At 34.0% G+C, this 26,632-nt stretch overlaps 1 protein-coding gene across 3 annotated transcripts in view; it reads left to right on the top strand.

The window, feature by feature from the left end:
- Nucleotides 1–26,632, top strand: part of LOC118525389 (UDP-glucuronosyltransferase 2A2-like) — a 45,262-nt gene that overhangs the window by 3,827 nt on the left and 14,803 nt on the right. For 2 of the 3 annotated variants that reach the window (XM_078068742.1, XM_036076110.2), the window contains exon 2: nucleotides 7,443–8,074. In XM_078068742.1, coding sequence (XP_077924868.1) covers nucleotides 7,443–8,074 — 632 coding nt within the window. Of the gene's footprint in view, nucleotides 1–7,442; nucleotides 8,075–22,160; nucleotides 22,902–26,632 lie in introns of those variants that run through there. The other variant, XM_036076108.2, reaches the window with a different exon arrangement.

Here is a 26,632-nt window from a genome sequence, read left to right as displayed (position 1 = left end):
TACCTGTTGGCCATTTGTATGTTTTCTTTGGAAAAATATCTATTCATATCCTCTAGCCATTTTTTTTTTTGCTATTGAGCTATATGAGTTTTTATATATTTTGGATATTAATCTCTTATAAGATGTCTGATTTGCAAATATTTTCTCCCATTAGGTAAGTTGCTTTTTCATTTGTTGATGGTTTCCTTTGCGGTGTAGAAGCTTTTTAGTTTCATGTAGTTGCACTTGTTTATTTTTCTTTTGTTACCTTTGGTGTCAAATCAAAAAAATCATGGCCAAGACTGATGTCAAGGAGCTGACCACCTATATTTTATTCTAGGAGTCTTATGGTTTCAGGTCTTATTGATCAAGTCTTTAAATCATTTTCAGTTAGTTTTTGTGTATGGTGTAAGAAAGTGATCCAGTTTCATTCTTCTGCATGTAGTTGCCCAGTTTTCCACTTATTAAAGAGGCTGTCCTTTCCCCATTGTGTGTTCTCGGCTTCTTTGTAATGAATTAATTGACCATATAAGTGTGGGTTCTTTGGCAAGGATTGTTAAGAGAAGCGTTAATTACAATTGGTTTATCATCTCCTCTGGGTATGCTAAATAGTTGTCCCCAAATTCAAAAATAGATGTTTGTCTCCTGGGATATAAATGAAAACTGAGCTATTCTGTTATTCAGAGAAAATAAGCATATCTACTATGTTGATTATAAACTACCCTATGAAGATAGAAGTGAATGGTCAATATTGTAGGGCTAAAACTGGATCTTTAAAAATGAAGAAAAAGGATGAAGAAATGGCAATTTTATGAGGCAATCAAGCTGTCAGGATCTGCAAAATCTCTTTAATCTGCTCATGCATGTAGTAAACAAACACATCTGAATATGTGCAGAATCTCAGTTAATGAAATTGAGGAGTGTGTACATAGTGCCTTAGTCACGGTATAGGTTTACGTTTTTATCTCATTACTTATGTTTTTATCAACGACTTGTTCTCAGTCTTGGAATAACAATTATGATCACAATGCTTCTTATTCATATTGGTGAGATTATTAGCCAGATAAACCTTCCTCATGCTGGCAGTCTCAGAATCACGTATTCCATTGTATTGTGCTTGTAAGTGAATACTGGTAATAAAACCACACAATTTTCCCAGTCATAAGGCATGAAACTAATCTTTCTTAACAATTTGTTCGTGGGAATGTAATGCAGATTTATAAAAATGTTCTTATCCTCTGATTTTGATAATATCATGTTTCTAATCAAATTACACTCTTTTGACTTAAAATGACTATTTAAGTTTGTCTTTATGAACGATATTCTTATTGATGTCCAGGGACTTCATATGAACACCCATATTCAAAAGACCGGGTAAGAAATAAAAGTACTTAAATGACAGAGTAATTCATTTTTGTGCAAGCCTTTGTACATGTAAAATGACAAATGGGAATGATAAATGGAACTGACTCATAAAAATCACTTCTTTCCAATGTGTAATTTGATTTTTTTTTACTTTAATTTAAATGCTCTAAACAAAGTCATTGCAATGAGCCCATATCCACAAGTCTCAAATTATCACACCTGAGTAAATAAATGGGACAACTTTCTGTAAGATTACTTTTCTGCTCTGCAGTGGAATGCAATAACCTCAGAGTGAGTCCTTAATCTCTGCTAATTGCTAGGTCAGATATTATAATGTTTAAATAACTTCTTTTATTTCAGCATATGAGTATTTGGTTCAAACTCATGGTTCAAAATCATGATAGCAATAATAGTTAATATTTGTTGATTTCTTCCTGTGTACTAGACACTATAATAAGTCCTTCACATGTTATATCTCTTAATCTTTGCAATGAATTTGTGAAGAAAAAACTACTATCACAGATGAGATTATTGCGGCTGGGAAATATCAGTTGTTAAAATAAAATTATATAGTGACTAGTAGGAGAAAATAGTTTTCAAATGAAAGTCTGACACCAAAACTGCTAGAAAAAATTTTCTCTCTTTTTAAAACTTCAGGTGCAAATCTATCAATGATTCAGAATATTTTAAGTTTAAACTTTCTCCAGTACTTTTCCTCTTCCTTTCAGTGGATTTAGCTTATGAAGTCTGCTGTTCTATTTCTTATTTATATTAAATTTGCTAACTGGAGTTTAATTGGCTTGTGTTATCACTAGGTAACTTGCTGTTTCTTTAGGCAAAGGTTTCCATATGACTGTTGCCTGCGCGAGTTGCCTGAGGATAGGTATCTGGTCCTAAGAGAACTTAAAATGCCATGTTTAACTGAAAGAAAAGGCTTCTACAGATTTCAAATGTATTTATTTAAAGTTGAGCCAGGTAAATTTTGTTTTTATGTACGTATTAACAACAAAAAACCCCACCAAAATTGGGGGAATGTTTAAGAAAAAAATAATGTAGCATTTTAATGCCAGTAAAAATATTTATAATCCATAAACATTACCTATTGCTACCAACAGTTATACCTTTCGGCCTGTATAGAAACAAATAGCTTTTTTGTGTGAATAATCTTTATATGTTAGATTTATATGAATACATAATGTATTATTATACATGAATAATTAGGTGATTAATCTCTAAGAACTAATGCCATCTATAACAGCAGACTTTCCTGTAAGTATAATAGAACAAACAACAGATCTTCAAAAAAAATTATGACTATAATATTCAGATCTTTACATGAACTAAACACCGAGCACAGGTAATTAATGTAAAATGAAGTGTTAGAAATGTAACAAATGTGAACGTGTATATCTCCAAAATGCTTGAATTCCAATAGTCATCTTAAAGGAGAGAAAAATGTATCAGGGTTCTTTCCCTGAAGAGTACTACATGTTGGTTTGGAACTTTTTTTTTTTCTCTCTTTCTTCCCAGTCTTTTTCTTGCTTCCCTCTCTCCTTTCTTCCTCCTTTCTTCCTCTATTTTTTAATGTAAATTAATTTTGTTTGGTTAGAATCTTTCAAATGACTTCTATTAGCATCCCCTTTTTCATAATGACCCATGAATGGAATGACAGCCATAAGCCAGACATCCAAGATGGAATTTGCTATGGGACATGCACAATTTCAAGGGCACTGTCACTCTTTGCTCCCACTCAATGAAAGGGAATGGAGATGATCATTTTTATGGATATAATCTTGAGTTTTCTATGTGTATATTCCTTAAAATAAGTCACTTGGGAACTCTGGTACTGAATATATTGTTAGTAACATATCATTCGTGATGTGCCTCAAGACTGAGCCTGACTGATACCTGTAAAGGAACTTGTGGTGTTTGGGAAGACCTGCCCCAAAGCTCAGACACCCCAGAGGACCATTATCTGGGAAGTGGAAGAGGTGGGTCTAGGTGATGAGATCTGGTTAAACTGGTAGTTTTTAAAGTCAGATTCTCTCCCTACATTATCATATATAGCTAACATTTATTGAGCGTGGATGCTGTTCCGAATAATGTACACGCATTTTTTTTCATTCAGTCCTCACAACTATAAGAAATAAGCACCAGGATTCTCCACCATTTTGTAATGAGGAGGGTGAGTAACTCACCTGAGGTTACAACGAAGAAAGTGGTGACGCATTTGATGCAAGACCCTGAGCTAAAAGAAAAGTTCTAGAAAGAGACTCAGTTTATATACAATAAAACAAAGGGGAAGAAAAAGTACATCGAATTTTAAGCTTTCAAGAATGCATTAACTAAATGAATTCAAGGAACTAAAAAAAAAAGTTGAAGCTCTAATGTGAAGTTAAAACTCTAAGGTTACTAAGGAGTTGATTACTCAGTTTTTAAAAATAGTATGAAAGATGGTTTCCAAGCCATCTTTGGGACATCTTTATGGCCTTTGGGACCACCTCCAATCCAAGAGACAATGAGAAATGAATTAGCACAATTAAATTCTAGCCATTCATTGAAATGCTCACAGGAAGAGGAGACCTTTAATTCAGGGTATATAGTTGGGGGAAAAATTGTAAGAAAGAACTTGCATACAAAAATATTGTTTCAAGCATTCTCAATTCAAACTAATAGCATTATGCATATTTTAAAGAACTTTAATCTTAATTTAATTTTATACAGATGAACTACACATTCTCGAGCAAGTGTTATATACACTGTTAAACAACACAAATTCAACTGAGTGAATTTGAATATCTAATTGGTTTTATTAAATGGTTCAGAGATAGGACACATCTCATCTAGCAAGTAGAGGGGAACTCTGGAGAGCTGTAGAAAAGAAAGGTTTAAACAGGGTGGATTGAAGGGAATTACTAGCAAAGAATGCAATGTTTTAGGCAAAGTTTCCTTCCTAAGGGGAAGAGAAAAGTCAGCAGATTACCTCCTAGTGTTGACCAGGAAATTCCAGTTGGCAGGTTAAAGGTTACATGCCTGGGGGAGAGTGGGGTGCAGTTAGATTAAGTCTTGGTTTACTGACGTGGGACATTAACAAGACTTCATTTGGGCCTGTGCCTCTCTTTTTAACAACACAAATCTTATTAAATATGATTCTGAGAACTTTATTTTATTACCATTTGGAGTACTTCCTTTCAAAGCAAGCAGAGTAAGAATGAGAACTTGATTCAAAGTATAAGGACAATATTCTAATTGGTGCAAACTTTCTCTGGCTGACTTATTTTTCACCCATGCTACTCATATATTGATGTTTCATAGACATATTTAAAAATATTATTTTCTGGGCTCTTTAATTATGTTTAAGATGTCATATTATCAAATAGTCATAATTATAAAATGTAGTGGTTTTCTAATTTTTGCTGTTATAAACTGTATCTCACATTTTAAAAAATAGAAGAAAGAAGAAAGAACATTGGGCTGGGAACTGGAATACTTTGGCATTCATCTCATCTGCCACTTACTAGCAATACAACTTTGAGATTATTTAAAACTTTCTCGATCTGTGTTCTTACATATAAAATGATGGAGTTGGCCAAACTGAACTCATGCTTTCTCCAGAATGCCAACCCCACTATGCTCTTACTCAGTTCTTATTCAGAAAAGCTATTAGTGAACTCATGAAGCAAACAAACATGTGATCATTTTAAATCACTGAACTTCATTTTTGTCACGAAATCCGGAATATTTGTCAGGAGTTATTATTTTTTCCCATTGGTGGAAATTTAAATCTATGATTATACCTACATATATCCCCAAACATAATTTATTTTTTATCTTCTTAAAATGTTTGAATTTGCAATGATATATTGCAGGCATACAGGGAACTGGGGAATAACTATAACAGACATCTACATTGACACTGGTGAAATTAAACACTGTAACATTGAAGTATACTTTGAAAACAAAAAACAGATATGTTAGTTATTAATAAATTCTATTATCTGCAATTGCTCTTCAGTAAATTAGATAATTATGTTACTGTCCTGAAAAGGCCACTTAACAGTGGCAAATGGACTCCTTGAACTCTTCTTTTTTCTTTTATTCAGGGTAAGTGGTGTATTTGATTTGGGGATATATTTTGATAAGCTTTTAAGTGCTAATATAACTGTTGCTAATGAACGATCCCTAATTAATTATTATATTCTACTTACATGGACCTCAATAATTGGACAAATCTAAGTATTTTATAGATAAACTTTTGGTTATGCTTTATATGTTGTTGTGTTTTGTCCCCTCTCTATTGGAAGGTCATGACAGCAACAGAATTATGAAGATACATCAAATTCTTTTCACTAGGCCTATTTTAATGGTCATTGGGGTTACTGATACTCTTCTCTTGCTGTTGTGCTTCAAAATCTAATTAATTTTAAAAGTACAGACATTATATTCAAATTGAGGCTGACTCTTGAAAGAACACAAATACAATAATTCTAAAAGCATCACTTCTCCCTCTCTTCTTCCCCTTTCTCTGTCTTTCTGGTCTTTCTGTTACCCCAAAGCCTGTAATTAGTCAGTTTAAAGGCAACAGAGCATGAAAAGAAAACAAACCACTTAATTTCCATTCTCAATTCCTGGTTTCTATCCTTTTAATCACATTATTTGTTTTTATTTTCTCTTTTTAATGGCAACTTCTAATGATTTTAGCTTTTAAAATAGCATCAATATATGGTTACCCTTGTATAGTTTGGCATTTACTAAGAATCTCAACGGACAGATATCAGTATATCTACGTCTAGCTGGTCATTCTGTAGCTAGCCCATTGGTTTACCAATCAATCTTCAGGCAAATTTATTAATCTACAAACATTACCAAACTTTTGCTTTGAACCAAGCAGTTTACAAAGCAACTTTGCAGATATTATTGCTAATCCACAAAGTAATATAACAAATTAACATCACTATCTCTCATTTATGCATGAGAAAACCAAGGCTGAAAGGGTCTAGGTAGTTTTCCAGGGTTACAAAGCTTGTAAAAGAACAGTTTTTGAATCTGGGGCTATTGAACTCTAGTGTCCACCCAATTTAAGCTACTACACAATTCTGAGTGAAAAAGCGTGTGACTTCTTGAGGTGCTAGGCCCTATCTTCTTGATTTGTATATGAAGATGTCGTATGAAAGAAAGTGAAAAATTCTGTGCAACAAGATGATTATCAGTATGCTTTATCAGAGAAGAAAACTCTCCTCTGACAAATGTGTAATAATTTACTCTATAACCCAATTAATCTAAAACATCTTGAAATCTTTGAGAAAACCTTTTCTAAGTGAAGGTTGTTTTTAGTTTTTCTTCCTAAATATGAGCCATAGAGAAGTAATAATAATGCTGGTCATTGTGCATTGCCAAAGTCTCTAAAACTTACAAAGATGAGGCATAATACCGTGGAAATCCAGCAATTTCTCAAATGATGTTATGATAATAGTCCCAGTTGCCCTACTTTGTCATATGTTTTTAGGTATGCAACTCAACATTAATTTCATTATCTATGAAATGTAGCAAGTAATTTATGCCACACGACTCTGGAAGGGACTGAATTAGACAATGTATGTAAAAATGCCTCGTAATAGATATCTAACTTGAAGTTACTGTAAGTTTTGAGAAAGTGGCTTTAGCAGTAAGAATTATTATTTTTTGTTTAACCTAACTTTAGGAAAGATAAATTAAAGACACATTTTATAATTATTATCACAGAGTACGCAGACCCCAGGCTTATAACTTGACTTCTTCTTTTACTTTCAAATAGGACTTGATTTATTTCTGTTGCTAGAATAATAATATTATTACATATAACGGTTTGAATTATATCATTTTCCTTTTAATCTATAGATCAATTGACCTATGAATGAGTATACCTATCACATTAAACATTATTTGAAAAAATAATCTACCTAAATATACTTTGAAAATTTCTTTTTATCTTAAAAGATCTACAGTAGGATGGTTTTCAGAATGGATATCACCATGCCTAAGAAGTTTGTCCAGCTGCTGGTTTTTAATTTGACTTTGACTGAAATTGTTCTAAGTGGAAATGTGCTCGTTTGGCCAACGGATGGTAGCCATTGGTTAAATATTAAGATCATTCTAGAGGAGCTGATTCAAAGAAATCACAATGTGACTGTCCTGGCTTCATCAACAGCTCTATTCATCAACTCTAATCCTGATTCTTCTGTGAATTTTGAGGTGATACCTGTCTCCTATTTGAACAGCAATATAGAATCCTTAATTGAACACATGATAAAGCTGTGGCTAGACCACAGACCAACTCTTCTCACACTCTGGACTTTCTATAAAGAACTAGGAAAACTTCTAGATACTTTTTTTCGAATCAATATACAAATCTGTGATGGAGTATTAAACAACCCCAAGTTAATGGCAAGACTTCAGAAAGGTGGTTTTGATGTGTTAGTAGCAGACCCAGTAACTATCTGTGGGGACCTCGTTGCTCTGAAATTAGGAATTCCATTTGTGTACACATTGAGGTTCTCTCCAGCCTCCACGGTTGAGAGACACTGTGGGAAAATCCCAGCACCTGCCTCTTATGTACCTGCAGCTTTGTCAGAGCTCACTGACAAGATGACCTTTGGTGAGAGGGTTAAAAATGCTATCTCTTATCCTCTGCAAGACTACATATTTCAGTCCTACTGGGGAGAATGGAATTCTTACTACAGCAAAGTTCTAGGTAAGTCTCTAAAATATTATCTTATTAATGTCTCCAGAGATCCCATTTATTCTTGTTGGCAAAACAGCAAATGGTTTCCGTCCCACTGCACATGCCAGGCTGAAGTAAATATACTCATTATATATAATACCCTCATACAAGATCATTCTTTTTGGATAAAGTCCTTAAAAATGTAATGGTGGTATTATTATGCATGCTAGTGCTTCAAGGCAAATAATCTTGTGCCTATTTAGGCAATGGGTTTTCAATGAGTAAATCAACCTTCAAATATAAATGAAAGTGCCTTTACTAGGATGAATTGTGGCGCTGCCAAAAAATACCTGGCAAACATTTTGAAGTGATACATGATTTCTTTTCCCTCCATCATTCCTCATTCTTTTCTTTGTCGGCAGAAAACTTTAAAAAGCCTAGGATTGGGCACTGGAAACCTGAGTTTACACCCTCCCCCATCTCTCACTATCTCTCCATCTTAGGCTCCTCTGGGTGCTTAGACTAGCACATCTCATCTCCAGCTTAATTTCTCTGTATCCTTCGGCAATCCTCAAGTTTCCTTGCCTCACATATTCCTACGAGGATCAAATAAAATAATACAAACAGCTCTGCATGGTTGTTTATCTTTATGATCCTCATGAACCTTCCTTCATTTTTCTATTTTCTTCTCTCCTGAAGGTTTTTTTCCTCTAGATTTATCAGTAGTAAGTACCAGGGATATTAATTAACAGCAAAAATTAACCGTTGATATTACCAATGGTACTTTCTCACAAAGATAATATGCAAAATATTGTCCTTTTACATACCTTTCAGCCTTCCTCCCTCGCACTCTTTATTTTCCTTTCTTTCTCCTTCCCCTCTTCTCTCCCTCCCTCCCTTCCTCTCCCTTCCTTCCTTTCTTCTACTATGCTTTCTTTGTGTAAAAAAAAAAAAAGTATTTATTGAACACCAACCCGGTACCTGCCACTTTTCTAGGTACATTTTGCAAAACAGATCAAAATCTCTACTCCTCTTGGAGCTTACATTTTAGTAAGAGGATACAGACAGTAAATAAATAAAATATAAGATGTTAAACTGTGATATATGCTATGTAGTAAAATAAGAATAGGTAGTTTTGGGAGGAGGGTTATACTTTTAACTCCAGTGGTCAGGGAAGGTCTCAAAGGGTGACATTCAAATGAAGACCTGAGGGCAGTGAGTGTGAGAGCCATTGGGATCTCTGGGGGAAAAACAGTTTAGACATCCATAAGAACAAGTAGAAAGATCTGTGGCAAGCCATAGAAGCAGGAATATCCTCACTGTAATGTGACCTTAATCTTCCCTTTCACAAGCAGAATTTGTATATATTTTTTTTCTTTTCTGGTTTTTGGAATATTCTTCATCCAATTTTCCATCACTTAAACTTTTAAATTTCTTCATAGAGTTGTCTAGAGGGAAGATATTGAACTTACCATGCATATGTAAATAAAAGATACGCAAGATAATTCAAATTTGTATATGCCTTTAAAAATACGGTAATTAGAATTTTAAAAGTAAAATGTTGTGTTTTTATATTCATTATAATGTCACTTAACTATATTTTCTTTTTCTCTGGGTTCCAAATTTCATATGCTTCAACGACATATTTTTATTTATTTTTTATTTTTTTTAAAGATTTTATTTATTTATTTGATAGAGACACAGCGAGAGAGGGAACACAAGCAGGGGGAATGGGAGAGGGAGAAGGAGGCCTCCCTCCAAGCAGGGAGCCCGATGCGGGGCTCGATCCCAGGACTCTGGGATCATGACCTGAGCCGAAGGCAGCCGCTTAACGACTGAGCCACCCAGGTGCCCCAATGACATATTTTGATTTAAATTTAGATGTTATTTTACAAGACATTTGCAATGTGTCCTTTAATAATTACTTCTGCCCATAGATGCATCACATACCAACTTTGCAGGTATTGAGTGAGATAACAGTCTCTGTTCCTTAAATAAGGGGATACAAAAAGTAAGATGGTGAAGGTTCTTGGAAAGCACATGAGGTTCTGGGTTCAAGTTCCATTTGCTGTGTAATTTCAGGCAAGTGATTTAAACTCTGAGTCACAACATTTCTACCTTTTTAAAAGGGGGTAATTATTTCACTGTACTCTTTAGGATGATCATATGATATATGGATATGCTATGTCAATTATAAAGAATTGTACTTATGTTAGATGTTGTTTACAGCAAACTATGTAAGAACTCCGCAATGACAAAAGCCCGGGGTTCTGTGCTTACTAAGTAGTCAATATAGATAAGCAAAGAATAAATGGCCTCTGGGGTATACTAACTCTTCCTTCTCAGAGGGAATCATGACAGATTATATAATGTATGCAAAAGCCTTTGTAAAACAGAATGTTCTTGTCTTCTCATTTTCACAGGATCATAATCTAGTTTCAGAAATCCCACATCCTGAGAAATTAGATATCATATTTACTTTAATCCTTTATACTCCTCATGTTACTAATCATACTTGAACAACAAATAATTGCCTTGGATATTTTATTTCAAATTGAAGTATTGGGAGTAGTATAATCTAATTTGTCTTTTGACTGAAATTACATTCTTAAAGTATTAGGGACACCTGGTAGCTATAAACTGATAGTGAAGTAGGTCAGGTACCTTACATTTGATATTATTATCAAACATAGGAGAACACAGGATATTTAATAACATCAAATTGCAGGAGAGTTTCCATCTCCATGTTTAATCTTTTGTTTTCTGGGAAAAATCAACTAGAAAAATAGCATGTTTAAGTGTGATAACGAAAAATTCCAAATTTCTATATTGAAGGAAACAAATAAGTTAGAAGGAAATATCTAACTGTACTGGTTAAAAATCCTGTTTTATTTATCAGTGAGATCTTAAATTTTATGGATGAAGCAAATAAAATTCATCAATTCAATTTTAAATATGCTTTTAACACCTAATGGAACAGGCCTGTCTGGAAATATGACAATCATTGCTATTCATATACAGGAGTGAATCTCTAATTAATCTTGCTCAAGCCCAGTGTTCTGCAGGGCACCTTCAAATTGCACTGAGCTTGATCTCTCCCCAGCCTCCGAGAGATCTGCTGACTGGCAAGTAGATAGCTCTAATGTGGACAGAATTTGGGACTCGCCTTTGCTACAGCTATAGGAAGGATGAGGGCCTGAATGCTGTAGTAGAACTAAACAGGTATAGCAACGGCATGTCCCCATTTGTCTGTGTCTTTTTATTTTACCAGTCTTTTTCCATCTTTCCAAGCACACTGCAGATCAAGAGAGCAGAAAGCCCAGTACTAATCTAAGCACCATTTAGCCAGTGGAGCCCCCTTTTACACATCAGCACCACACTGGTTCCATGTTGGTCCCTTTCTCTCCCTATCACAAAATTTTAAATGGATTCCCTAGAACTAGTGCTACCTTTCCCAGCCCATGAAGAAACAAGACGAAACAAAATGAAACAAAACAAAACAAAACAAAACAACAAAAAGCTTCTTAAAGCTTCTTAACATTTCTTCTCTACCTTACTTGCCTGGAACGGGGCTAGATTAATCACATTTTTTTAATATATATTTGATTTCTGGTTCCCGTTCTGGACCCAGTGTTTTATTTGTTATACATTCTAATCCCCATTGTCAACCTCCCATCCTTTTTCTGGAAAACTTGGATCTATCTCTCTGTTAATCTTCCCTCACATAAGGCTTCTAATTCCTTCTCACACGCAATTTCCCTAGGGTCAGTGCTGTAAGGTTTTTAAAATTCTGTGTAACCTGTCTTTCAAAGTAATACACAAATCCTAATTTTACAGTTTACTGAAGTTTCACAGTATGAACTTACCCATGCAACCAGCACCCAAATCAAGAAACAAAACATACCCATAACTCCTCTTTCTCCTCATACCAGTCTCTACAACTCCTAAGGGTAACCACTTGACTTCTAACACTACAGATTAACTTTGCCTGATTTTAAACTTTGTATAAATGAACCACACATTGTGTACTCTTTTGTATTTTGGTTCTTTTGCTAATGTTTTTTATATTCACCCAAGTTTTTGCATAGAGGTATAATTTGTTCATTCTCAGAGTTATGTAGATTCTATTGAATTAACATATCACATTTTATTTATCCATTTTGCTGTTGATAAACATGTAGACTATCCTGGTTTTGGCTATTTATGATAAACATTGCTATGAACATTCTTTTACATGTCTTTTGGTAAATATGCGTGTGTCATACCTGAGTGGAAATGCTAGGTCATAGGATATGCATTGTTTAGCTTTAGTACATACCACTAAAATCTAGTTTCTCAAGTGCTTGTGCCAATCAATAATCCCATCAGCCATTTACTAGGATTCCAATTGTTCTTCATTCTTACCAACAATTAGTATTTTCTTTTTGCCTTTTGAAAAAATTGTAACCATGCTGTTGATGTATAGGGTTATCTCATTTTTAAAAAAGATTAGAAACTAATTTATACATGGTAAAAGGAAGTGCATAAAGTATACAGTGTGATTTGTTTTGTCAAATGTATATATCTCTGTAACCAGCACATCAATCAATTTCTGGGATTCCTTTTCTAAAAATGCTGTTCTCCACACCCTTTCAGAGTGAGTAACTCTTACCACTTAGTTTTTATTCTTCATTCTGATTTCCATTTTCCTTTTGTGGGCTTTTAAAATGCATTATCTAATAATTTTAACTCTTCCATTTTCCTTTTGTGGGCTTTTAAAATGCATTATCTAATAATTTTAACTCTAAAAGTAACATGATTACATTGTCACTCATATTCAGTTTGTGCTCCATCAAGCAGCTCTGGTCTAGCTCTCTTCAGTGATTCTGCAGCTAACACCCTTGCTAATTGTACCATCTTTGCTATTAACTTATTAAATAGTTACTCTTACTAAACAACTACCAAGAGCTTTGGTAGGTACGATGCAGACATTATTAGTAATCCAATACACAAGCCAAGAATGATCATTATCTTTTACATTGGAGCCATCAAAATTCAGAAAGATTAAGGATTTTGCTGAAATCACCAAATATGTAACCGAACCAGAGAAGACCCTATGTATATTAAATCCACTATATAAAGAAATTCACATTCCTAGGAATAATGACCACCCCATAATTTCCAGGATTTTAATATGAAAAGTCGTAGGTAGGGAAAAGAAAGAAACAAGTCTGCCCAACTCCCGCTATTTGCTTGGTGACCTGGTGTTTCCTGTGAGCATTCTCTCACTCAACTTTCTTGAGGGCACTGCTGTGACATTATTTCAACTTGATAGATTTTGTTTGTTTTGCAAGTTAAAAATCTTTGAATATTTTGGTGCAAACTGTCTCTGTTGTCACAGAGAAGTGTGTGGTCCTGAGTTTGCTGAACTTTGCTTTGTCTTCAGGGAATGGCATGCAAGTCCTGGGTACCTTTGGCCTCTCCTGCTTGCTTATGGTGTTATAGGAATTTTGAAATAATCTTAACTAGCTTTTGAGAAGGAAAAGAACTAGTGTTATTTGCATTGGCATACAGTTAAGTGCAAATGTTTGGTTTAAACTCTCATTTTAACTGTCACCATTCCAAGAATATATTATTATTTTACTTTTAAAAATCATCTATGTGGGGGCGCCTGGGTGGCTCAGTTGGTTAAGTGACTGCCTTCGGCTCGGGTCATGATCCTGGGGTCCCAGGATCGAGTCCCGTTCGGGCTCCCTGCTCGGCGGGGAGTCTGCTTCTCCCTCTGACCCTCCCTCCTCTCATGTTCTCTCTGTCTCATTCTCTCTCTCAAATAAATAAATAAAATCTTTGAAGAAAAAAAAAATCATCTATGTGTCTTTTGGAATGCTTACCAAATGTTTCTTATATGGGTTTTACATATTTGTTGTTAAATTTCAGCCAACTGATTTGCTTTTTTGTTGGCCTTATAAATGGGTTCCCTCTTCCTTTTCTCTTCTATTGGTCATTGTTTGTATACATAAATCCTAATTATCATTCAATTTCAATTTCATATCCTGATATTTGTCCATATTATCCTATGCTTTACAGTAGTCATCCAGACACGTGTTCATTAAACTGATACTAGAAATAAATTACATCTCCCTTTCTAATTCTTATGTCACTGGTCACCTTCTCTTGTCTAATTTTACTTCTGATAAATTCAGACTTATTTAATAATAGTGAAGATAGTTGTCTTCATCTTTTATTTTTAAATTTGGTTGAAATAACTAAATTTTATTCATTAATTAACTTGCTTGTTTATGAGCCATGTGAAGAAAATATCAATTACTTAACTACTATTACACTTAGTATTTTCTTTTGTAAATCAGAACTGTGTCAAGTTTTGTCAACTTTTTTTTCCACCTATGGCAAGAATTATTTGATTTTCTAGGCAAGTTAATAGATGAATTATAGGAATAGATTTCCTATTATTGAATTATTTCTGGAATGATTTTAAATCATTTTTGTAAAAAATCATTAATATTTTGCTGGATATATTCTTATTGATAAACAAAGGGCTGGATAGAAATAGAATAAAAAATATTCCACTTTTGTGCAATCTCTTTAAGATTTTGGAACCATATCACAGACATTTCATGAAAATAACTTTTGTTTTCCTTCTTTTTCTATGCTTGTCACACTTTAAAAGTTTTTTTTATTTTTGATATTTTAAGGTTTAGTATTTTCTATTCTTTTTCCTCCAGATTTATTGAGATATAATTGACATATAATATTGTGCAAATTTAAAGTGTACAAAGTAATGATTTGATAGATGCATATATTGTAAAATGACTACAACAATAAAGTTAGTTAACACTTCTATCACCTCATATAGTTACAGTTGTGTGTGTGTGTGTGTGTGTGTGTGTGTGTGTGGTAGAACTTACTCTTTTAGCAACTTTCAAATATATTATAGAGTATTGTTAACTATAGTCATCATGTTGTAAATTATATCTCCGGAACTTATTTATCTTGTAACTGGAAGTTTGTACCCTTTGACCACCTTCACCCATTTCCTCCACCTCTCAACCTCTAACCCTGGAAACCACCATTCTATTCTCTGATGAGTTTGGCTTTTTTTAGTTTCCATATACAGGTGAGATCAGACAGAATTTGTCTTTCTCTGCTTGACTTGCTTCACTTAGCATAACACTCTCAAGGTTCATCCGTATTGTTGAAAATGGCAGGTTTCCCTTATTTCTCATGGCTAATTTCTATCCCATTGTGTGATATATACATCACAACTTCTTCATTCATCTGTCAACGGACACTTCGGTTGTTTCCATATTTTGTCTGTTGTGAGAATGCTGAAATAAACATGGGAGTGCAAATATCTTTCCAAGACAGTAATTTCATTACCTTTGGATATATACCCAGAAGTGAAATTGCGGGATCATATGTACCTCTACGTTTAATTTTATGAGGAACCTCCATACTGTTTTCCACAGTGGTTGCACCAGTTTACATTCCCGCCAGCAGTGCACAAGGGTTCCTTTCCTCCACAGTTTTGCCAACACTTATCACTTGTCTTTTTGATAATAACCATTTTAACAAGTGTGAGATGATAACTCATTGTGATTTTGATTTGCATTTCCTGGTGATTATTGATGTTGAGCTCCTTTTCATGTACCTATTGGCCATTTTTATGTTTTCTTTGGAAAAAATATCTCTTTGGATCCTCTTCCCATTTTTAATTGGATTATTTGAGGTCTTCTGCTGTGAGTCCCCTACATATTTTGAATATTAACCTTTTATCAGATATGTGCCTTGCAAATATTTTCTCCCATTCTGTAGGTTAACTTTTCACTTTGTTTCTTTTGCTGTGCAGAAGCTTTTGAGTTTGATGTGGTACCACTTGTTTATTTTTGCCCTTGTGTTTTGTGGTTGAGGTGTCATATCCATAAAATCATTGCCAAGACCAATATCAAGCTGCTTTGATTCTATGTTTTCTTCTAGGAGTTCTATGGTTTCAGGTCTTATATTTGTCTTTACCATTTTGAGTTCATTTTTGTGAGTGGTGTAAGATAGAGATCCAATTTCATTCTTTGGCGTAAGAATATCCAGTTTTCCTAGCTTCATTTATTGAAGAGACTATCTTTTCTTTATTGAGTATTCTTGGATTACTTGCCAAATATTAGTTAACCATATATGCATGGGTTTATTTCTGAGTTCTCAATTCTGATCTATTGATCTATGTGTCTGTTTTTATGTCAGTATCATATTATTTTAATTACTGTACCTTGTAAATATAGTTTAAAATCAGGAAGTGTGAGGCATCCAGCTTTGATCTTTTTTCTTGGGATTATTTTGGCTATTCAGGATCTTCTGTGGTTCCATACAAATTTTAGGGTCATTTTTCTATTTCTGTAAAAAATGCCATTGGAATCTTAATAGGGATTACACTGAAGCTATAGATTGCTTTGGGTAGTATGGACATTTTAAAAATATTAATTTGTATGATCCTGAACACAAGATGTCTTTCCCTTTATTTGTGTCTACTTCGATTTCTTTCATCAGTGTTTTAAAGTTTTCCATGTACAATTACAGGTCCAAATGTGAGACCTGAAACCATAAAAATCCTAGAAGAGAGCACAGGTAGTAATTTCTCTGACATTGGTCATAGAAACATTTTTCTAGATATGTCTCCTAAGGCAAGGGACACAAAAGCAAAGCTAAACTATTGGGACTATATCACAGTGCACAGTGAAGGAAGCAATCAATAAAACTAAGAGACAACCTACTGAATGGGAGAAGGTATTTGTAAATGATATATCCAAAGGGTTAGTATCCCAAATATAGGAAGAACTTACACAACTCAACACCCCAAAAACAAATAATCCAATTCAAAAATGGGCAGAAGACATTAATAGACATTTCTCCAAAGAAGACATACAGATGGTCAACTGACATATAAAAAGATGCTCAACATCATTCATCATCAAAGAAATACAAATCAAAAGCAGGTGAGGTTAGGTATCATTTCACACCTGTCAGAATGGCTAAAATCAAAACTACAAGAAAAGAGTGTTGACAAGGATGTGCTAGAGTATACCTGTAAAATCATATGGGTGTACTATTTACTTTGTGCAAGGGAATTTGACTGCTGTCTCAATTCTATTAAGAGATAAATATAGGGGCACCTGGGTGGCTCTAAGCAGCCCACTCTTCATTTCGGCTCAGGTTATGATCTTGGGGTCATGGGATCAAGCCCTGCATCAGGTTCCATGCTCAATGTGGAGTCCACTTGTCCTTCTTCCTCTGCTCCTCCCTGTACTCTCTATCCTGCTCTCAAATAAATAAATAAATAAAATCTAAAAAAAAGATAAATTTATAAGGCAAATATTGTCTGGTTGCAAAAAAATTTTTTACAGGTCTATGGGCTAACAATCCTAAAACTATTTTATGTGTTTACTAAAACTGACCAGATAAGTAAGTGCAGAGTGGTGCTGGGAGACAGGTTTCTCACTGTTGAAAGGACTTGGGAATAAACAGAAAAGGCTATATATAGAAGTAACTATAGATAGGCATATATGACAGTATTAGGATGTGCAATTATATTTACTAGTTTCATCTGCTGAATAAAACTAACATTTCAGTAGCAATGAACACACTTAGCATACTCATCCTGATTTTTTGAAAAATTTTTCTTAACTTTATTTTTTTTAAGATTTTATTTAAATTCTAGTTAGTTAACATATATGATAAAATTGGTTTTGGGTGTAGAATTTAGTGGGTCATCACTTACCTATAACACCCAGTGTTCTTCACAAGTGCCCTCCTTAAACCCATCACCCATTTAGCCCATCCCCCACTCACGTCCCGCCATAAACCCTCAGTTTGTTCTCTATAGTTAAGAATCTCTTTGGGTGCCTGAGTAGCAAAGTCAGTTAAGCATTCAACTCTTGGATCCCAGGGTTGTGAGATGGAGCCCTGAGTCAGGCTCCATGTTCAACAGGAAGTCTGCTTGAGGATTTTTTCCCTCTCTCTCTGCCCCTCCCGCTGCTCGCACGTGCTCTCTCTCTAAAATAAATAAATAAATAAATCTTAAAAAAAGAAAAAAACACAACGAGCAGGGATTTGCTTCCTTTTCTCTTTTATTTTCCTTCCGTCTTTTATTTTCCTTCCTGTATGTTCATCTGTTTTGTTCTTAAATTCCACATATGAGTGAAATCATAAATGCCATTATCTAATAAAATGAAATAGTGCTCTTTGGAGACATGGTTGGTTTTAAGGTTGAGGCAGTGAAAATAGTAGAACCAGAAGTATCTTGTGGTAACAGAAAGTAAAAAAAATGCTTTAAAAGAATGTGGTCCGGGGTGCCTAAGTGGCTCAGTCAGTTAAGCATCTGATTTCTGCTTAAGTCATGATCTCAGGGTCCTGGGATGGAGGCCCATGTCAGGCCCTGCCTCTCAGCAGGTAGTATGCTTGTCCCTCTGCCCCTCCCCCTACTCGTGTTCTCTCTCTCTCTCTCAAATAAATAAATAAAATCTCTAAAAAACTAAAAATAAAAGAATGGGGTCATATCAAAAGGACATAGAAATCAATACATAAAACAGTTTCCAAAATCTGGGACACTTTGAGCAATAAAATAATAATGATAATAACTGAATAAAATATATAAACTAAAATAAATTTATGAGTTATACTGATACAAGTAAATAAATAATTGTAATAAACAGCCAATTTCTTAAATTCCAATTAATAAAAATAGAATGAAAGATTTTTAATTGACTAAGTTTTTAATATTAACCTTTTATATTACCATAATAAAATGATCAAAACTAGGAATCCTTATTAAAACATTGTCAATTATCCTAATGTTCTTATTTCTTTCTGATATATAATCCAGACTCCCCTCTTGAATTTATTTGTCCAGTGTCCTTATTTTTTCCAACTTATGACAGTTGCCACAGTATTCTTTGCCTCTTGTTTATGGAGAGTACTGGCTAGTTATTTTTTTTAGAATATCCTTTAATTTGGGTTTTTCTGATATTTTTTCATGATTAGAGAGAGATTATGCATTTTTGGTAAGAATGTTACAGAAGCAGTCTTGTGTCCTTTACAGTGTGGCGTATCAGGAGGTACATAATATAGACAGATTAGTCCTAGTGACAATAATTGTGATCACTTAGTTAAAATGGTGTCTTTCAGGATCCTCCCTATGTAATTAATAAATATCTTGTAAGGAGTTTCCGTGAGACTATGCAAATCATACTAACCATATATTTACACATACTTTCACAATCCTTTACAGTAAAATTCCAATTAACAACTACAGAAGAAATAATGAAAACAGTAAATCACCATTAGGCAAATACCATAGTAATAATTACTGCAGGGTATATGGAAGTCTCTATACTTCATCTGTAACTTCCTTATGCCTAAAATGATTATAAAAAATTAAAAGAAACTGGGAGATTTGGTTGAAAGAACTTAAACATGGGGCTTAGTTGTGCAGGCTGGTTGCATGAAAAGGACCAGCTTTACTACTCCATAGAGTAGAAAGGGAGTTGAGAGAGGAGACACCAAGTAGGTCAAACCAACAACTAGATTTGGATATCTTTGTCTATTCTCCATGTCTCTTAACTGTTCTATCATATTTTCTATTCCATGTTTTTTATTCAGAACTTAATTCTAAGTAATATCTTTAGATTCTTCTTCTGGGTCACTGTTTATTTCTACAGCTGTGTCTAATTTACTCTTTAAATTTCATTTGTTGAATTTGTAATTTCTAGAAATTCTCTTTGGCTCTTTAGCAAATTTTCACAATTATTCTTTTTAATCTCTTGTTCCTTGCTTATGTTTTCAGGTTTTGCTCAAACATATTAAACAAAATAATTTTATATCTCATTTCAAATAATAATAATATTTCAAATCACTGTGTTAATATTTGTGTTTTCTGTTGGTTTTGCTGGTTCGCAGTCATGAAGCCTTGTTTCCTTATAAACAAATTCTAATTGAGCAGGGTTGATTGGAGATTTGACCCTAGATTTATTTTTGCATCTTCTAAACAGTTCTACTTTTGATCATCTCTTTAGGACAACAGAAAAACTCTCAAGGGATTTGAAATTTCAATATGTCCTTGTCAAATATTTTGATAGAATTTTGTAACTGAATATAACATTGATATAACTATGTCATACTTCTTAGAACACAGATATATTAGTATTCTCTTTTACTTCCAAGTGATACTTTTCAACTTGCTAAATATCACTCTTAAAGACTTAGCTAAAGCATTATTTCATCATTCTCTTCCTCCACTAAGCAACTTCCTTTATGGGCTTGCCCTCCTCAATTCATCCTGACCATCTAAGATCCATCCCCCTCATGTCTGTAAAATAAGTATTGGTTTAACTGACATTTTTTACAGTAATCTGTGAAGTCATTTTGAACTGGAAGTGATCTTTCTTGTTTATGCCCTGTGCATAGTACAGAATCTGGCATACACTGTGTGGTAAAAATTGCTTTTTTTGTTTGTTTGGTTTTGGTTTTTGTTTGTTTGTTTTTTAAATTAACATTCAATGTATTATTTGTTTCAGGGGTACAGGTCTGTGATTCATCAGTCTTACACAACACCCACCACAACACATACCCTCCCCAATGTGCATCACCCAGCCACCCCATCCCTACACCCCCCGCACCCCTCCAGCAACCCTCAGTTTGTTTCCTAAGATTAAGAGTCTCTTGTGGTTTGTCTCCCTCTCTGGTTTTGTCTTGTTTCATTTTTTCCTCTCTTCCCCTATGATCCTCTGCCTTGTTTCTTAAATCCCACATATCAGTGAGATCATTTTATAAAAATTGCTTTTTGAAAGTATGAAATATTAAAGGATCTGTAGAGGAATTGAAATTGGGTTGAAATATAGATGGACGATTGGACACAAAATCTAAATTTCTAAATTTACCCCTCCCTTGAGATTTTAGTGTTCACAGCCAAATCAATATCTCCACAGACATGTTCAATTATTAACTCACACACTGCAGGTCAAAAAACCATTCCACAACTACTACTCTTTTTGTATATCATGGTTTTGCTTAGTCATTATCATACTCTGGTTGCTCAAACTATAAACTGAGAACTTCATTGTTTTTTAATTACCAGTCATCTCTCACTTCTCATCAATCATATGGCCATCATTCTATGCTTTCCATTCACAAACCAATATTATATTCTCCCTGATACTCTCATCAGATCTTGCTTTCCTAATATTTACTTTTAGCCCCTTACACATTGTTTTTCCTCTACCACTCAAATCCTATTTAGAAGCTAGAATAGTTTCATTATAGGACACATATAATCATTTTCCGAACCTGATATGAAAATCTCAGTAGACCTCTTTGTGGAGATTAAAATTGAACCCAGAGTATAGCATTCAAGACTCTCCAAAGTGTCCTGTTTTAACTTGTCTGCGCTGTTCTGTGTTAGCCTTCACTCTGAACATACTGAAATGATAACTGTATATATAAATGGCCATGATTTCTATATCAGCATTCTTTTTCTCCTGTTCTTTCATTCTCTTTCAGAACCCTCCTTCCATCACCTTTGCGTCTGGGCTCAGGTGAAATGCACCCTACATCCTGAAGCTTTTTGTGATTTTTTTCACATTGGGGTGACAGCATCTTCTGGGGCACTGAAATGCTGTATCTTAATATAATACTTAGCATATTCCTCCTGTTATTATGTGATGTATGCATCTTATCCATATATTAGCATGTAACCAACTTTATGTCAAGATCTACATTTTTGTTTTCCCAAATTATCAATCATCATGTTCTATGAGATAAACCATATTATCTACTAGACTTAATTAAATGGGTTCTTTTATTATATTTAAAAATTGTCAATTAAAATATATCATTTTTATTTTAATATATTTAAAACTAACTCCTAAAATGCTGCAGCCATTTCCTCCAAAATATTTAAATATTTCATATCTCCTCCTGAACAAATATTCTATAGTACTGTGTCCCATCAACAATGACAAAGTTCTCTACACATAGACATTTCCTAACTCTAGAAATTAATTTTTAACTTGATCTGTATCTAAATTGCCTCTTCACTTCTGTGCCCAGCAAACATTTAACCTCTGTAGAGCAGTGTGTGAGGGAATTGCTGCCATGGTATCTAAGAAATGGATTTCAGCAATTGTGCTGCTACAGCTCTGCTACACTGGCTGTGGATTCTGTGGGAAGGTGCTGGTATGGCCCTGTGACATGAGCCATTGGCTCAATATAAGGATTATTCTGGGGAAACTCACGGAAAGGGGCCATGAGGTGACTGTGTTGGTTTCTCCAGAGAGTTTCATCGTGGACTACAACGAGTCTTCCACACTGAAATATGAGGTGATCCCTACACCATATAACAGAGAGACTGCTGAAAAAAGATTCAGTGATTTTTTAGACGTGGCTACTAATGTTATGCCAACATTGCCACGATGGCAGTCAGCCATAAAACTGCAAGAATTCCTTTTTAATATAAGTGGAAATTTAAAACTCCTATGTGAGAGTGTAATCCACAACCAGTCTTTCATGAAGAAACTCCAGGCAACCAACTACAATGTAATGGTCATAGACCCTGCGGTACCCTGTGGAGAGCTGATTGCTGAGTTACTGACAGTCCCTTTTGTGTACACGATAAGGTTTTCTATAGGTGACAATGTGGAGAAATACTGTGGGAAACTGCCAGCTCCACTTTCCTATGTGCCCGTTACCATGGCGGGACTAACAGACAGAATGACCTTTCTGCAAAGGGTAAAAAATGTAATGTTTTCCATTCTCTTTAACTTCTGGATCCACCAACCAGACACTCAGTTTTGGGACCAGTTTTACAGTGAAGCATTAGGTAAGAGACTGCTTTTCATTCTAAAGTAGTTATGTAAAGAAACTTAGGAGGTTTAAGAAAAGTCTAGAAAATGAAAAGTTTTAAAAATTTCCCTTCCACATAAAACTTTATAGGTGATAGCAATGAACTGTTATCAATAACTAATTGGGAGGGAGAGGCAAGAAATATATTGTCATGGTTACCCTTTTTTTACAGTCATCTGACCATTTTTGTAAGATACCTTGATACGTAATAGACTGTTATCAAAACAAAAAAAATATAAAACACACTAATAAATGTCACTCTAATGGAAGATGTATTTTTTATCAGATATAGGATATCACAAGTAAGTCTTGTATGCTGAGTTCTCATAGTGGAGGAGATTTGACTTTTTATTGATCAAAAAAGTGTAATGTTTGTTGTAAGAGTAAGATAATCTCCTTGCCTGATTCCAGTAATAAACTGAAATCTGAACTATATTAATGATGGGATTAACTTTGGCATATGATTTACTTTGTCTGAATTTTGACCCACAAATTTTGAGACTCATCGATTATTGTATTCAAAATGTATATTATTCCCCTGTTGGACCATTCTCTGCCATTCTTATCTCTTTCATAAATGTGGGATGAAACTTTATTAAGTCTTATGTGAACTGTTTCATCATAGGTGGTCATACTGAAAAGTTTTCTAGATGTTTTATACCTCTTAAGGGAGTACTACACAGAAAACTGAAAAATTAAATAGAAAACTAAAAAAGTTTAGAGCTTGAGTTGTTGAAAGATAGCATTTTTTTATGTCACTAATTACACATATTCTATTTTTTAATTGCTTGCTTTTTCTAATAAGGAATGGTTTTGCTTTGCAAGTTTTATATATATAGCTCTTATTTGATTTCATCAACTGAAGCTGGCTTCTACTCCAACTGTTTTTGAGAATCATGAAGAAACATGAACTGACAAGCAAAAGATCATTTGGAGTATTAGAAATATTGACTAATTTAACTCCCTGATTATATTAGTTTGCTAGGTCTGCCACAACTAAATACCATGAACTAAGTGGTATGAACAACAGAAATTTGTTTTCTCACAGTTCTGGATGCTAGAAGTCCAAGACAAAGGAAGGTGTTGCCAGAGCTGATTTCTCTAGAGGCCAGTCCTCCTAGCTTGTATGTGGCTTTTCTTTTTTTTTTTCCCGCTATATCCTCTCATGGTCTTCTCTCTGTGCGTGCATAAACCCAGTGTCTCTTCCTCTTCTTATAAGGAGACCAGTCATATTGGATTAGGACCCACTCTTAGGACCTCATTTCAATTTAAGAATTTATTCTGACTTTAAAGAACTTATCTCAAAATATAACCAGGTTTCAACATGAATGTTAGAGGAACACAAGTCAGTCCATAACACTGACTTTCCAATAGATCCTTTGTTTCACAAACTAATATTCAAAGGAATCCACTTTAAAAACCTTAGCTTTATACATGATTTAAATTTATACTATTCTGATTTCACCATAAATAATTTTAGAACCAGGAAGCACTACCTGAGTGTAGGCAGTGTGTAGGGCTCTATGGATTTAAAGTAAAGAAGACAGGATTTTGGCCTCAACCCTATTCTCAGAAATAAATGCAAGACATAGAAAAATAAATATATTCTGATAATTAGAGATGCTTTCCCAGTTCTAATCAATAATTTTTAGGCCATTTGTCATACTATGATAAATAGGGGAAAGTTATACGATTCTGCGTGTATAAATACTATGGAATATATGTAGTCCTTAGGATCTATGGCAAATTTTTAACTCTATCATCTTTAACGGGTTTGTTTGTTTGTTTGTTTGTTTGCTATATGTATTTTTGTTGATTTTCATTCCTTCATTCCCTCATGTTCTTTATCAGGGAATTCTGAATGCACCATGAGTATAACTTCATTCTCAATCTCATAATAAAAATAACTAATACAAAAGGCTTAAAAACTTAAACAGAACAAAAATATATATAATGAATGATAATTGGCTTCATATTTCTCTTAAATATGTACTATTAACTATTCTTGTCTTTACATCAAGACATTATCTATACATTACTAAACATAAGTATTTATATACATTTTTTTTCTTTTTCAATAGGAGGAATTACTAAATATTCATTTTTGCCTTTCTTCTCACCAAATCTAGATTTGACATCTTTCTACAAAATATTTTGAAATTTACATTATTCTTTACATTCACATAATAGTATTCATTTTAATGGATGTAACAAATCATTGAACTAGTCTAGTTGTGAGAGCTACTTGGTTTGTTCCAAACCTGGTATTACAAAAAATATTGTCCTAAATTTATTGCACTTACATCCTTGCCACAATGTTCTCTAAAATTGCTGGATCATTTAGCCTTTATCCTCAGACCTTTTCTGAGGTGCATAACAATTCATTTTCTTCTGATCTATTTATCTTACTGACCTGTAACTAACATATTAGGGAATTTAAGCCTTTTTTCTATAATATGTAATACAAATATATTTTAAACCCATCAATTGACTTAGGAACTTTCAACTAATTTACACAGACATAAAAATATTTTATATCCATTTTAAAATATTATGCATCTACTTTCAGATTTTAGAAAATATCATACCAACAAAAAAGGTATATAAAATGTAAGTGTACAGTTGAAAGAAATAATAAAATTAACTTCTGTATACTCTATAACCAAGTTCAGAAATAGATTGTTGCCAGTACCTTAGAAACACACTTCTTCCAGTGGAAACTATAAGCCTGACTTTGGTGAACATTTTGAAAATTTTACATCTGCCATCTATATGCAATTCTCTCAAAACTATTGTTTAGTTTTTTGAATAATATACAAATACAAACAAATTCACTACTTAATGCTCAATATTCTTTTGGTGATGAAATCATGTATTTTCTTTTTTTTTAAGCTGTATAGATAGAGTTTTATCTATAGATAGTGTTTTACTGTGTAACTACACCATGCTATTCTGTGGATGGACTTCTGGCTGTATACAGCTTTTATGTAATGCTACTGTTATGAACATTTGTATATGTCTCCTGTTATATAAGAGCAATAGTATAAATAAAGTATAAACTATATATTTTCCCCTACCACGTAATCTCAGACTTTGCTCAAAAATTTATACCTCAACAATGATTATATAAATTTACACTTCAACTGTTTTTTTTTTTAAATTTTATTTTATTATGTTATGTTAGTCACCATTCATTATGTCATTAGTTTTTGATGTAGTGTTCCATGATTCATTGTTTGTGTATAATACCAGTGCTCCATTCAATATGTGCCCTCTTTAATACCCATCCCCAGGCTAACCCTTCCCCCCACCTCCCTCCCCTCTAAAACCCTCAGTTTGTTTCTCAGAGGCCATAGTCTCTCATGATTCGTCTCCCCCTCTGATTCCCCCCTTTCATTTTTCCCTTCCTACTATCTTCTTTTTTTTTTTTAAAGATTTTATTTATTTATTTGACAGAGAGAGACAGTGAGAGAGGGAACACAAGCAGGCAGAGTGGGAGAGGGAGAAGCAGGCTTCCTGCTGAACAGAGAGCCCGATGCGGGGCTCGATCCCAGGACCCTGGGATCATGACCTGAGCCGAAGGCAGACGCCTAACGACTGAGCCACCCAGGCGCCCCTTCTTTTTTTTTTAAACATATAATGTATTATTTGTTTCAGAGGTACAGGTCTGTGATTCATCAGTCTTACACAATTCACAGTGCTCACCAT

The sequence above is a fragment of the Halichoerus grypus genome, chromosome 3 (assembly GCF_964656455.1).
Source record: "Halichoerus grypus chromosome 3, mHalGry1.hap1.1, whole genome shotgun sequence".
Lineage (NCBI taxonomy): Eukaryota > Metazoa > Chordata > Mammalia > Carnivora > Phocidae > Halichoerus > Halichoerus grypus.
The sequence above is the reverse complement of the archived record's forward strand: the minus strand, read 5'-3'. Positions and strand labels throughout refer to the sequence as shown.